Source organism: Ovis canadensis, chromosome 1, assembly GCF_042477335.2.
Source record: "Ovis canadensis isolate MfBH-ARS-UI-01 breed Bighorn chromosome 1, ARS-UI_OviCan_v2, whole genome shotgun sequence".
NCBI lineage: Eukaryota > Metazoa > Chordata > Mammalia > Artiodactyla > Bovidae > Ovis > Ovis canadensis.
Window position 1 is genome coordinate 169,121,741 of NC_091245.1, and position 14,896 is coordinate 169,136,636.

The following is a 14,896-nucleotide window of genomic DNA, read 5'->3' on the forward strand; positions in this document are numbered from 1 at the left end:
TGTACCAATTTCAGCTACCTCATATCATGTTTTTGGTGAGGAATACATACAATCACTCATTCAGCAAATGCTTAGTGGCTAGGCAGAGTTCTAGAATCTGAGTATAAAAACAGTGACAAAGAAAAGAAGAAGGGACGGATGGATCGATGGAAAAACAGATGGGTGGATAGGACAAAGAAAGATGAGGAATAGATATATGTCAGGGGAATGAATTTCAATTACACCAGAAAAGATGCAGTAGGTAACTAAATTTTCATTACAAGCCTACATCCATTTTCCCACACACAAGCAGAGTGACCAGTAGTTTCTGAAATTGACTCTTAACTATGGGATGCTGGTTCCCATAGCAATTCCAGTCACCAGGGGAGAAAAGTTAACACTAGTTATTTAGCAGTTACACATTTGTCAGGGGAGAACAGAAGAAGGCTCATGAGAATAAGTGCACAATTTATTTTGAGTAGAGTTATCACTAAACATACCTTTCAGATAAAAAGAAGCTCTTGTGAGGATTTAGATTTTGACAAGATTCTAGGCTGCCATCAGCTGATGAAGAAAGCTGCTCTGATTGCAAGTTGTCTGTATCACCCAAATTGGCCTCAGTTACAGATGAGGTCTTTATGTATTTTCTTCCTAACTTCGTTCCCAGGATATTCGTCAATATAACTCTGGGTTTCCTGTCATATAAAATAACAAACACTGTACTATACTGAAATTTGCAGTGAAAAAAATTCTAGGAAGTTGAAGTTTCAAACATTTTCAACTTAGCATAAGTAAGCTATTAGAATTATACCATCCTGGAAATCAGTCCATAAATACTCAATATTTTGGACAAACACTCTTTTTTTGTTTCTGGAAGTACTTACATCTTATAGACTGGCATAGATTGGCCTGCCACTATATGGCTTTAACTATACTAGTGGATGCTATTGGAACTGCTTAAAAATTTTAACCAATTTTTCTCAAAAAAAAAAATGGGTTTTCTTTTCCAGTAGTTATTAAAAATACAGAAACTACAAACCAATTCAAAAAAATGTTTCTTCTCTTTCAACAGAAAGGTCCTTGGTAAATAACAACATATTCATAATTGGCAAATGATAAATGCTAAATCCAACAAGAAAGACATCATTCATACTGCATCTATAGTAATGACAGATTACTTAAGAAAAACAGCACATATATTGATGGTAATAAATATGCTTTACATAATAGAATCAGGAAAAAGGGTCAAAAAAATTAATGTTTAGAAGAGCAAAGAGTAATTTTTAAATTGGTGGGATTCATATAAAAACTAGTAATGCAAGCCTGGTATCGCCTTAAACAGAAGAGGATGCCCTAACCTTCTATTTAGCCAGCTGTTATTATGAACAACTGATACTTGTTGCCATACTACAATGACGTCTTTAAGGTAAATACCTGACCCTGAACTGACAGGCCTAGATCAAATTATTGTGATTTTAAAAATTTGTGTTAGTATTTTCTTTAAGTTTTCCTATCTCCTGTTTATGAGATGTTCCCCCTGACTGTCACTTGCAGCACTTCACTGACATTTTGTGAGAAATAACAGATAACATCTAGAAAGGACCAAAGTACTTTTGTTTAAGTAAACAATGTGAGCTTCCCTGTACTTTGCTACATTTGCTGTACTACTCGGAGGTATCCTTCGATTTTCACTATAGAATAGAAGCACTGTGTTCTTTTCACTATGTTCCACAATGTAGAATTTCAGATCCTAGGACAACTGTAAAATAATTCAGTCTCCTCTTTACTTTAAACATGAAGAACTCAAAGCTCATAAAAGGTAAATGGTTGCCCAACTCTAGCTCCTAGAAGAACCTGGGCTTTTGGGTTTTTTTAATTTTATTCCATTACACTCCATTTTCAATACTAACTTGCCACAGCATCCAGATAACTGAGTCTCTCTGTAGATATTTTAGGAATCCTTAAATATATCCACTTCCAGCACAACCTCCACAAAAAAGTACTGGGTTGATTAAGGTGGATATGATCTAAAACAAGGCTATGGTAAATACAACTCTCTGAACTCAAGAGTTTGAGTGAAGGAAGAAAGGAAATTAAGTAAGCCACTTAGCACAATCATGAATTGTGGAGAGTGAAGAACAAAGATATTTTTCTTTCTCCTCTCATGATTTAAGCCTCAAAGATTCCTATTTATTACTGTCTGCTTTGTATATTTGATGCCTGACAGAACCCTCCTTAAAATCCTGGATTTGAAGTAGGAATGAAGACAACAAAAGACCAGTAAGGAGTCTCAATATTTCTTCTATCTGATCTCACACTAGGAATTGCTGTGAAATGAATAAAGGAAACTCAACTGCAGTTCTCAATCTTTTAGGAGAATGTAGGATTATTAGAAGGGAGAATTTTATTCAAGTAAGAACTATTTTTCTTCAAATCAGTCAGTTTAGTCGCTCAGTCATGTCCAATTCTTTGTGACCCCATGGAATACAAAATGCCAGGCAACTCCTGGAGCTTACTCAAACTCATGTCCATCAAGTCGGTGATGCCATCCAACCATCTCATTCTCTGTCGTCCCCTTAAATTTTACTTACTTTTAAGAGATGAGAGAATTTGATACACTAGTTGATAGTTCATTTTAAGAATTGATGATATACTCTTCATGGTCCCCTATCATTACTGAATTCTAAAATGTAGTTCAAAACAAAATAATTCAAGAACTGTAGTATTTAAAATAAAATGGGGAGGATAGAAGAAGAAATCCCCCCCCCAAAAAAATTAGCTATAATTCACTTGTTTAAATGCCTGCCTATAGGATGTTTAAGTATGTTTTTAAATGTTGAGTCTCTAAAGAAAGCTCCAAATAGGAGAGAAAAAGTCCATAGAAGGGTAGTTCTCTACAAAGTACTGAAGAGAATAATCAGCAAAAATAAGCAAACAAAAAAATTTACAAATATCAGCAAGGAAAAGAGTAATTATAAAGATTAGAATTCTCTTTTGAATAAAGAATGATCATTCTATTCTATTATGGTTTGTTTTGCTGCTAGATTGTTGAAGAAAGAAAAACCAGAGCTATGAAAAAAGAACCTTAGAAGGTAAATGAGAATTTTAAGCTAAACAGTTTAAAAGTCTTTCCTAGAAGAGAAAAACTTGAAAATTCCCCCAAAACCCATCTGAAAAGATTATACATGAATCTACAATAGAACCCACAGCTCTAAAGTACAAAAGCCCTAACGGGCCTCTGAAACTACCAGAAGGCTCAAGGAGCTAATTCAATGTGTCTACCATGGCATACCTTTCAATTAGAAAGCATTCTACTACTGTGAACAAATGCCACAAGAAAAAAAAACAAAAATAAGAATATTTTAAGGTTAATGAATTCAATATCATGTAAAATATGTAATAAAGTGCAATTCCTACTTTACTTACGAAAAAAATCAAAGGTCAGAAAAATGAAAAGCAGTATGGGCACAGAGTTAGTTAAGGGCAAGGACTTTGGAGTCAAACACAGGGTGAAGTGTTTCAACTTCAACTAGTAATTATATAACCTTAGGTCGGGTACTTACCATAAGTTATGCCTCTTATCACTGATCTCCTCATCTCTAAGATGTGGAGAATGGCAATATCTACCTTAAAAATGATTAAGATTAAATGAAATGAAAGATGTAAAGCAATTAGCACAAGTCCTGGCACATAGTCAATATATAATAAATGGATGCTCATTTTAGTCTTCTTATTATTGAAGTCTTCCCCAAACTTATAGATTATCTTTTCAATTAGCATTTAATTGTTATAATTTATCATGCTCTGCTCTGCAATCTTAATGAAAATATCTTCTTAGAAAAGCATATAATTAAATAATTAGCAATATCTATAGTACTCCTAGCTCTTTTTAACACACACTGTAGCCCAAACATCTTTCTTTAATTATTTACAACTTAATGTAATTTGGGTACCTTGAAGAAACAGAGTTTTGTGTGACAACCTTACAGAATACAAATCTATAAAGTGATAACTAAGTTTATAATATCTAAACTGCTTTTTGGTATATAATTTATAAGTTAGCACTACCATGGAAATTCTAGGGCTAGCCAGCAGTACAAAAGATTCTGAACATTAACAAGAAATATATAAAAGTATATACTTCATCTCTTATACTATCTCAACACAGCAGAAAGTTGCCATTTCACACAGTCCATCCAATTTTTTTCTCAAGTATGCAAATAGTATCAGTAAGTAAAACAGATTTAATTTTACTTACTAATATTATGAAAGTGAAAGTTTTAAGTCACTCAGTTGTGTCTGACTCTTTGTAACCCCATGGACAGTAGCCTGCCAGGCTCCTCGGTCCATGGAATTCTCCAGGCAAGAATACTGGAGTGGGTAATCATTCCTTTCTCTAGGTGATTGTCCCGACCCAGGGATTGAACTTAGGTCTCCTACACTGTAGGCAGATTCTTTACCATCTGAGCCACCAGGAAAGCCTTAATATTATGTTGAAAGCATATTTCAAAACATAATACGCTAAACCAAAGAACCAAATTTTGTAACAGTGAAATGAAGCAGAAAGTATACTGGCCTGAGAAATAATATCATTTATTGAATGTGTCTCTATACACATTCTGGTCCTTAATTGTTTCAATTACAAATTATGGGTTCCACCCCACACCTAAGTAGCAAGGTAAATATAGACTGAAATAAAAAATGGGAGAAAACTTTGAAAATCTGATAGGAGCTATTAGATATCCTTGATGTTAAGGGCAAATTTTTAAAGAAATGGAACCCTTGTTGACAGATAACATAACTGCATCTGGCATTAAAGCTATAAATAACAAGTAAAAAGATAACAATACTAATTTAGTTTTTATTTTGCTGCCAATTTAGATGAACGTTTTGCTAAAATTGTGCTGTGGCATTTTAATAGGGTTTCTATAAATCTATTCTTATCCAGATGGTATCATTCAAAATATTACTTTCTAAATCAGTTTAAGCTACATAAAATTTTTTTTTAATTTTTCAATTACCTTCTTAAAATAATACATAAATTTTCTAAATTTACCCTTTTCTTTTACTAAGCAATATTGTAAGTGAATAAAGTATCACTCAATTAAACCATTGCCGGCTTAAAAAAGTCTTCAGGCTACAGGAATACCAGGGTGTCCAAAAAGTCATACCATCACAATATCTGGAATATGTAATTTTTTAAAACTCCAAACATATATAAACTTAAGAAAAACACAGATAAATATAATTACACCATTTAGGGAAATCCCAAGAACCAGGAGTTAACTTTTTATAACAGAATATTGTACACTGTCTCACTATGTCTCTAATAATCTCTGGTGTTAACCAATGAAGACAAGATGAAGACGGTTTACCTTCTCAAAAGTTTTGCAGGTATCTCCCACTAGGTTCTTTCTTGCCTACTGACCAAGGCTTATAAAGATCTGGAAGTATTCTCCCAGGAAAACAGATATGAACCACGTATGGAGATAAAACCTAAACTAAAATATGGCTTATTTATTTTAAAAGATATGTGTGTATCCCACATACTGCTAGCTTGACATTTCTAAAACTCTTGACTCTCTCCTTCATTATTTAATAAGACTGATTGGGATCACATATTTTCTGTTTCTCTTCTCAACTTTATCCAGAAATTAAAAGGCTAAACTGTCTTCATTAAAGGGCACATACTTAGATCACTATCTTTAGATCCCAGAACGTGCTTTTCTGTATACCTGAAACTATTACAATGTTGTAAATCAACTATATGCCAATATAAAATTTTAAAATTACTTAAAAATAAGTAGACAAAACTTTTAAAAAGAAAAAAAAGAAAAGAAGCCATTGCTGGGAATGAATAAGTAATTTTGGTTTACTCGGTAGTTAAATTTTAAGTTAAAATTAAGAACCAAACATAGGTTTTTCTTCCTTTCACCTTTCTGAAATAATGACATCTTAGCCAAGTAAAATGAAAATAAGACAAACAGTATCACGTCAAAGTTAAGCAAAGTCTGAAGAAAGTCTAAGTCTCCTATTCTAGATAGCAAGTTCCACACAGAAAACATCTATCCAAACCTATACCCTAAACAGCTCTCCAATTTTCTTATTTGAAGCTTATAATATCTCTTTTCCTGTCTGAGACCAAAATTACAGAGCAGATAATTGGTTTGAGTGGAAGAAAAGACATTTCAATCGAAGAGACTGGAACTGCTAAGTAATCTCAGCAACTGTTTATTGAGAATTTAGTATGTGCCCAGTACTGTGCAAGGAAAAAATAATAAAATATAGTCTCTGCCCTTATGAAGTTTATAGTAAGGGAGGCAGAGAAATCACATTAAGTGTTATGGGTGCTATGATATAGAATAGGCAGCTTTCCCAGACAAAGAAAGGGATCAAATGCAGATGTGGCAGCTGGAATCGAAGAAGGCTTCCCAAGAAGATGGAAATGAGTTCAGTGTTAAAGACCAATATCAGTCAATAAAGGGGAAAAGGAAATTCTTCCCAAGATAAGAGAACAAAAAGCATGAGCTCAGAGGTATAAAACAACATTATGCATTCAGTGAGCTACCAGCAGTTCCCTAATTCTAAAGCACAGTACTGAATGTGGAAGAGTAGACAGACACAAAGCTAGAGACAATCAAGGTGCAATCCTTATGGACGTTGTAATGCCAAGGTAGAGTTTGAACTTTAACCTAAAGATTATGTGGAGCCACAGGAAGATGTTAAATAGCAGAGTAACACATAACATCTTCATACTTCAGCAACAATATGGTGAAAAAATGAAGACAAAAAAAAGACTACGTACAGGAAGCCCAATAAAATTATGATCAGAATAATAAAGGCACAAAGTTATCAGGGTTTGAACTGAGGCAGTGGTGAGAAAGAGGAAGAAAAGATCATTTGAAGACAGATTTAGGAGGCAAAAATAACTAGACTAGATAAATGATTAGATATAAAGAGTAAGGGGAAAACAGGAGCCAGGACAATTTCTAAGTTCTAATGTGAAGAACTAAGTGTGAAAAGGAGTCATATATTCAGACAGGGAGGAGATAGAGAAAAAGGAACAAGTCTGAAAACAAAGATGATTCACTCACTTTGAAACAAGCTAAACCTAGGACACCTGGAGCTGAGGGGAAGGTCTGGACTAACTGGTAGTTCATCTGAGTAAGGGAACAGAAACACATACATACACAGAAAAAAAACAAATTAGAATCTTATTAGGACTCTATTTCACATTATATTTTAAGTTTCCTGAACACATAATATAGCTGCTAACAATTTCTGGTGAGAAAAACTATTCTGGGGGATGAAACATTACACTGTTCTAATCACGCTGTTCTAATTCAAAAAGATTAGACATGGGATGAGGGGATGGATGTCATCTGGAGGAGAGCTGGAGCTTCTTCTCAAAAGAACCAAAGGGATTGGAAGGGCCATCCCTTTAGCTAGTCCCCTTTATTTAGATCTAGCGGGACAGTAAAGGAATAGCTCACCTGTACTAAGGAGGAAAAATGCTGTACTTCAGGACAATGAGAGTAAATTGCTTCTTCATAAATTACTAAAGCTAAGTGTCTAAGATTTGGGTGCTTTAGAAAGTTTAATTTACATCAGGTAGGATACAGTATAGGAATTCCTGTTATATAGCTTTTTATGTTTTTGCATTTTTAAAAGAAGTGTCCTTTAAAAAAAAAAGGACTACACAATACTATGTTCAAATGTTTTGACAGAGTTCTACTTTAATTTTTAAAATAACTGTGCTGAAAGTCACGAAGTTACAGCTGGACCTTGGCTTAAAGCACTTATAAATTGTTATCTAGGGACTTCCTTGGTGGTCCAGTGGCTAAGATGGCACTCCCAGTGCAAGGGGCCTGATTAAATTCTTCATCAGGGAACTAGATCCCACATGCCACAACTAAGACCCAGTACAGTCAAATAAATGGATAAAAAATAAATATTAAAAATATTGCTAAAAAAAATCACCATTAAGGTTACATACCAAATAATCAAAGCACCATCTAGCTAATGACAGGTTATTCTAATTGAAACTAAATACTTCCCCTAAAAAAATAATTCATTTAAGGGTTAAAACTGTAAATGGAAATACATTAAAAACATGATGTGATAGGTCACAAATTCCCAGAGCTAATTTCTAATTTTTAGTCCCAAACTTCACATACAATTTAAAAAAAATATATATAGAACAAAACAGGTCTTGTTAGCTTTCAAAATTAAACTGCATATTTATTATTAAAAATCTGGGAATAATAATTCAAAATCATCTCCTGTTTTTAAAAATGCATGTAAAATACAAGAAAGCTCACAAAGTAAAAAGTGGTAAGGACCTAGATTAAATAATATTTGAAAGGTATGTTAAAGATGCTTGGCATGCTGCAGTCCAGGGAGTCACAAAGAGTCAGACACAACTAAGCAACTGCACAACAACAAATGCTAAAGATGCAGAAAATAAAAAGACCCACAGACAGACAGACTTGTTCTTTTTTCTTTCATCTTTCACATACCTTTGAGATAATATTTAGGTCCTTACCTAACAAAATCTAGGTCCTTATCTACCTGTCTATATCTAGTTCTTCATTTTATATACGTGAATCTCTAAAAATATGTATATGAGAATCTAATTATTAAGTTAAATGTACTAAGAATTTTATTTGTTTTTAAAAATAATTCTAACCCAATCGATTTAACAAAATGTAGAGTCATTAACTTTGTAAATGAAGACTGTCAGCTTTAAGACTTGAGGGAGTCACACGTGTATATGCCAATTTTCTTAAAGATCATTTCCAACAATCTTATTTTTAAGATCATTGGACTTAAAGTACTTCCAGTGCAGTAAGCTGAACAAAATCAATACTGAACAACATACCTTTCAGATAAATTAAGGCTTTGGTGAAGAGGTTCTAATTTTTGACATGTCTCTAGGCTGTCAACAGATGTCGAAGGCAATGAGTCAGATTGCACCTTGTTGGCATCACATAAATTAGCATCGTTTCTAGGTAGGGTCTTTCTGAATTTTCGTCCTAAATCCGTCCATAGGACATTCGTCAACATAACTTTGAGTTGCCTGTTACACACATAAATAATTAATATATGCAGTACTAAATATATAATACATGTATTCATCACAAATTATAACAAATGAAAACCTTCAGGAATTCTAATTCAGTTCTTCAAGCAATTAACCAGAATAGTAAATACCATAACTAAAAAAATCTGCCTAACCATTCTCAAATATACATGAAAAACTAAAGCGCATTTCACTTAAATTGGGATTTTCTTCAGAATTCTGTCTGAAATATTACAACTATGGTCACACACATGCAAAGCTGTTGGGATTCCTGGTAACCAATTTGTGCTTACCCACACTATCAGTGGAACAATATTCATCTGCACATCACCTCACAAAGGCAACCACTTCCTGCATTACAAATGTGTTCTTAGTTTAGGATTTGTTGATTGGAAAACATAAATTAAACCTAAAGATAACAGTACATCATCTACAGTCTTAACTCTATATAGTCTTAAGATACATTTAAGTTTACCTTATTTCTAAAAATAGGTCAACTTAAAACACTGTATATATACCAATTTCAAAAGTAAAACTGATAAATCCAAGCACTGTCAGCTTTTTGCCTCGTTACATTTTGCCCTTTACTCATTTAACATATCTTTGTACCGATAATACTTGGAGAACTGTGTTCAGTTCTTGAACCATGAAACACAGTACAATGAACACAGTACATTGACGTAAAACAATGTCAAATGAGGAATTGTGGGAAGAATTGAAAATGTTTAATTAGAAAAGTGTGTACTGTACTCCCTAGTATCAGTTTTAGACCCTTTTTGTTTAACAAAAGTAAGAATATTAAGAAACAGAAAGCAGTGTTTGTGTATTTTAAAGATAAAACAGATGTCAAAGAAATGACCTGCTTGCACCTGCCCCTTGGGGCTGTATCTTCAGATCATCTAGTAGAAGAAGCGGGAGCTGCTGCTTCTTCCAAGGAGCCGCTACAGAAAGCACTGAAACGCCACACATTTTAGGTTTAAAGAAAAACTTATAGATTTTAGGATTATCATTAAACAATAAAAAGATGAGAGACATTGCTATGAATGAATAAAAATTTATTCTTCATCCAACAAATACTTACCAAATACCTTCCAGCAAAATAACTGGCAACAAACAAAACAATTACAGTTCCTGCCTTTGTGGAGGTTACATTTCAAGAAGAATTATCCAATTAGCTATTTAATTACAATTGTAATGAGCAATATGAACAAAAAGTACAGATGTTGCATTTCTGCTGAACCAGATAAGGGAAGTTTTACTAAGAATATGACTTTTACTGAAGTTGAAACTATCCAAAGGAAACAAGTGGAAAATGGAGAGTGGTTCAAAAAGGAGGATAAAATGTAAATGCTCAGACATAAGGAAAGTTTGTTAAAGAAAATTAAAGGACTTACCTGGCTCAAGTGCTTAGAATGAAGAGGAAATTTGTATAAAGATGGACAGTTAGGCAGAACTGTGTGGACTATACTGAGGATTTGAAACTTTAATGTCAACAACAGTGTCAATCCCCTAGTTTTAATAAAAGAATGATGATATCATAGCTGTATTTTTAAAAAGATGACTTTGATCTTTTGTGAAGAATAAAGAAAACATGAAGAGAAAAAATAATGAATTTAGAGAGGTGATAGTGACTTAGGGATAGTTTAATGGAATGGTGGGAGGAGAAACAGGAAAGAAGAAAAGGGACCATAGATACAGCAAATGTAGGCAGTTGACAGTTATGAAAGGGGGATACAGGACAAGCTGCTGCTGCTGCTAAGTCGCTTCAGTCATGTCCGACTCTGTGTGACCCCATAGACAGCAGCCCACCAGGCTCCCCCGTGCCTGGGATTCTCCAGGCAAGAACATTGGAGTGGGTTGCCATTGCCTTCTCCAATGCATGAAAGTGAAAAGTGAAAGTGAAGTCGCTCAGTCCCCATGGACTGCGACCCCATGGACTGCAGCCTACCAGGCTCCTCCGTCCATGGGATTTTCCAGGCAAGAGTACCGGAGGGGGGTGCCATTGCCTTCTCCAATACAGGAAAAGGGCTGAGGATAAACGTAAGATTCATGATAGGTCTTCTGAGTTAATTATTGGTTACTTAGCTTAAGATAGAAAATATCTGTGTAAGTTTAAGTGCTTACAGGAAAGAGGTCAACAAAGTAGGAGAGGTTGATGATACAGGAGACAGAATAGTTAACACTATAATTAAGTTTCTTAAGAAGTGGCATAGAAAGAGCTAGTATTTATTGAATATGCACCATATGCCAGAAACTATGCTAAGCCCTTTACAATGCTTTACCTCATTTAACCCTCACAACTAATCCATGAGATCAAAGCTATGGTTTTTCCAGTAGTCATGTATGGATGTGAGAGTTGGAGTATAAAGAAGGCTGAGTGCCAAAGAACTGATGCTTTTGAATTGTGGTATTGGAGAAGACTCTTGACAGTACCTTGGACTGCAAAGAGATCAAACCAGTCAGTCCTAAAGAAATCAATCCTGAATATTCGTTGGAAGGACTGATGCTGAAGCTGAAGCTCCAATACTTTGGCCACCTGATGTAAAGAGCCAACTCATTAGAAAAGACCCTGATGCTGGGAAAGACTGAAGGCAGGAGGAGAAGGGGATGACAGAGGATGAGATGGTTGGATGGCACCACCGACTCAATGGACATGAGTTTGAGCAAGCTCCAAGAGATGGTGAAGGAGAGGGAAGCCTGGCGCGCTGCAGTCCATGGGGTCACAAAGAGTCAGACACAACTGAGCAACTGAACACCAACAACTCCATGAGGTACAAAGGTAACTATTCTATAACTGAGAAGACCAAGACAGAATGATTAATAACTTGGCCCACAGTAAAATGGGTTGAATAGTGACAGTGGGATCCAGAGCCATACACTCTCAACTCTGCTGACAGCACTCTTAACTGCTCCGCTGTGCTGATTTATGATGGGCTTCTTCCAGAAAACAAGATCATTTTTTCAGAGTGATATGAAAGGTAAAGGAATACAGGGTTGAGGAGAGAAAAGGCTTCAAATCTTCATCGTGTAGAGGGTGAACACAAGACGACTAGCAAAACACAGTAGGATTATTTTGGGATTGAGAAATCCAGTAAGATTAATAATTATGAATTTATAACACCACAAACATACTCTGTTTTGTCATTTTTTCCCCATTAGTGCTCAGCCACCTTGATGTCAGCACAATGCAAAGAGATGATCAGGTTCACAAACAATTATTAATTAGGAAAAAGGCATCTTTGTAACTAAACATCTGGCAGCTAGCACCTTAATCAAGTGATCAAAGATAAGGCCACCAACAGTGGGACAAAGAGATATTATGTATCCTCTGATATGATTCAATAAGCAAATGACATCAGCTATGAAGCATTCTTGCCAAAAATGTAACATGAACCTAATCATAAGGGCAAACCTAGAAAAATTTTTAAAATCTAGTATATAAGACATCCTACGAGACAAGTGGCCTGAACTCTTCAAAAAAGTCAGCGTCATGGTTTAAGGGGGTGAAGAGATGGAGGGATTATTCTAAGATTGAGAGACTAATGAGACATAAAAACCAAAAAATATAATGCATGAACCTCAATTTGATCCTAGATTAAAAAAAAAAAAAAGACATCTTGGAGACATTTAGAGAATTTTGATTCTAGATTTTACATGAGATGATAATATGAAATTATTATAGGGATTTCTCTGGTGGTCCAGAGATTAAGAATCAGCCATGCAGTGCAGGGGATGTGGGTTCAAACCCTGGTTAGGGAACTAAGGTCCCACATGCCATGGAGCAAATAAGCCCATATGTCGCCCTAGTGAAGTTTCTGTGTGCCGAAACTACCAAAGGCCACACAGAGCAACTATTGAGCCCGTGTGTGGCAAATGGAGAGTCTGTGCACTATAACCAAAGATCCCACATGGTGCAGTGAAGACCAGATGTGCCACAACTAAGACTCGACACAGCCAAATAAATAAATAAATATTTTTAATGTAGTTCAAAGCCAAAAATGATATTAAAAAAGAAATTAGTATATATCTTCTTCATGATGTATTGTGGTTATCATGTAAAAGAATTCCTTGTTTTTAAGAAGTACAGGCTAAAGTATTCAGAGGTAAAGTGCCTGATGTCTGTTACTTATTCTCAAATAGTTCTGGGAAAAAAAAATGTGTATGTGAATGTGAATATGTAATATGCACTTAAATATATGAAAGAAAGACTGAGAAAACATAAATGTGGGAAAATGTTAACAATATTTTGCATGTTTGTTATTTTTAACAAAATAATTCCACACCTGGAATCTTGTACCAAAAAAATACAAAACGTATGGGGAAAAGTTATGCATGAAGATGTTCATCACAGTATTATTTATAACAGCAAAAAATACAAGCAACTTTAAAATCCCAGCAATAGCAGAATGGTTAAGTATACACCATGATAAAACCGCTTAACAGAATGTTACTTATTGGTCTCTTAAAATCTTCTACTTTAAATTTTAAGGGTGGCTGGCTGTGTTTTTTCCTGCTTTCTATTTGTCTTTATTTCTATTTTCTATGTTAAGCAAACACTATTTATGTAGAGAAATATCAACCAATTTATTCTGTAAAGAACAGTAAACATGTTTACCTAGCCAAAAACTATCTATTAATTAGTGAAAAGAAACTATTTTTTACATTCAAGATTACTCTTTTATAAGGTTTTACAACTGTATAACTTAAAATTCTAAATGATCAAATGAAAACACTAGTAAAATCTTAAGGATATTTAAGTTCTACTTTTCAGTCTAATTAGAAAACTGACTATTAGTAATTTGCTAAATTATTTGAAAAAATATCCCAACGGTAATTTAAAAATTGTTAAATATGAAAATCTCCAATGTTGGAAAATGTCATTTTTCTATTCACCCAAATCAAGTAAGAATCACGACTGGTACATGTTATGCATGGCTGAGTCCCTTCAATGTTCACCTGAAACTACCACAACATTGCTAATTGGCTATACTCCAACACAAAATAAAAAGTTAAAAAAAAAAAAAAGAATTACCATTGGTGATTTTACTGGTCATTCTAATTATTGGTTCTAAGTGAAAAAGACAATTGGGTTATCTGTGAAAATACATATTTCACGTTCATAAATTTTCTTTATTGTAATCTAATAATATTCTAAAGCAGAAGGCAGCAATCTTTTTCCCCAAAATTAAAGGTAAATTTTAAAAAGTTCTAGATTTAAATGCCCTAGGATTCTTTTTAAAAACTCATTTAACATTTATTTAAGAATATAAAAATCATCTATAAAACACACTCTAGTTCGAAAAGAATAATCCAAATAAATATACCTCAAACTATTAGCCAGGGTTTGTTACTCTATTTAGTTAAGTATCTAGAGACCACATAGGAATCAATTCTTATATTATTGATTCAGAACATTTTTTTTAGGTTCTCATTTTTATTTATGTTTTATTGGAGGATAACTGCTTTACAATGCTGTAGTGATCTCTGACATACATCAACATGAATCAGTCATAACTATATACATATCCCTTCCCTCTTGAGCCTCCCTCCCCTCTCATTTCACCCCTTTAGGTTGTCACAGAGTGCCAGGCTAGGCTCCCTGTGTTATATAGCAGCTCCCCACTAGTTACCTATTTTACACATGATGGTCTATATATGTCAATGCTGCTTTCTCAATTTCTTACCTTCTCCTTCCCCTGCTGTTTCAACCAGATCATTCTCTACATTTGCATCTCCATTTCTTCTCTGTAAACAGGTTCATCAGTACTATTTTTTCAAGATTCCATATATGTGTATTAATATACAATATTTGTTTTTCTCTTTCTGAATTACTTT

The 14,896-nt window shown here is 34.2% G+C and overlaps 1 protein-coding gene across 17 annotated transcripts in view; it reads right to left on the reverse strand.

Moving 5' to 3' along the window:
• Window positions 1-14,896, reverse strand: part of SENP7 (SUMO specific peptidase 7) — a 163,362-nt gene that overhangs the window by 76,973 nt on the left and 71,493 nt on the right. For 8 of the 17 annotated variants that reach the window (XM_069551968.1, XM_069551958.1, XM_069551989.1 and 5 more), the window contains 2 exons: window positions 8,861-9,058; window positions 480-674 (listed from right to left, as the gene is read on the reverse strand). The exons of 3 other annotated variants lie outside the window; for them this stretch is intronic. In XM_069551968.1, coding sequence (XP_069408069.1) covers window positions 480-674; window positions 8,861-9,058 — 393 coding nt within the window. The remainder of the gene's footprint in view (window positions 1-479; window positions 675-8,860; window positions 9,059-14,896) is intronic. 6 more of the 17 variants (XM_069552042.1, XM_069552027.1, XM_069552020.1 and 3 more) reach the window with 2 other exon arrangements.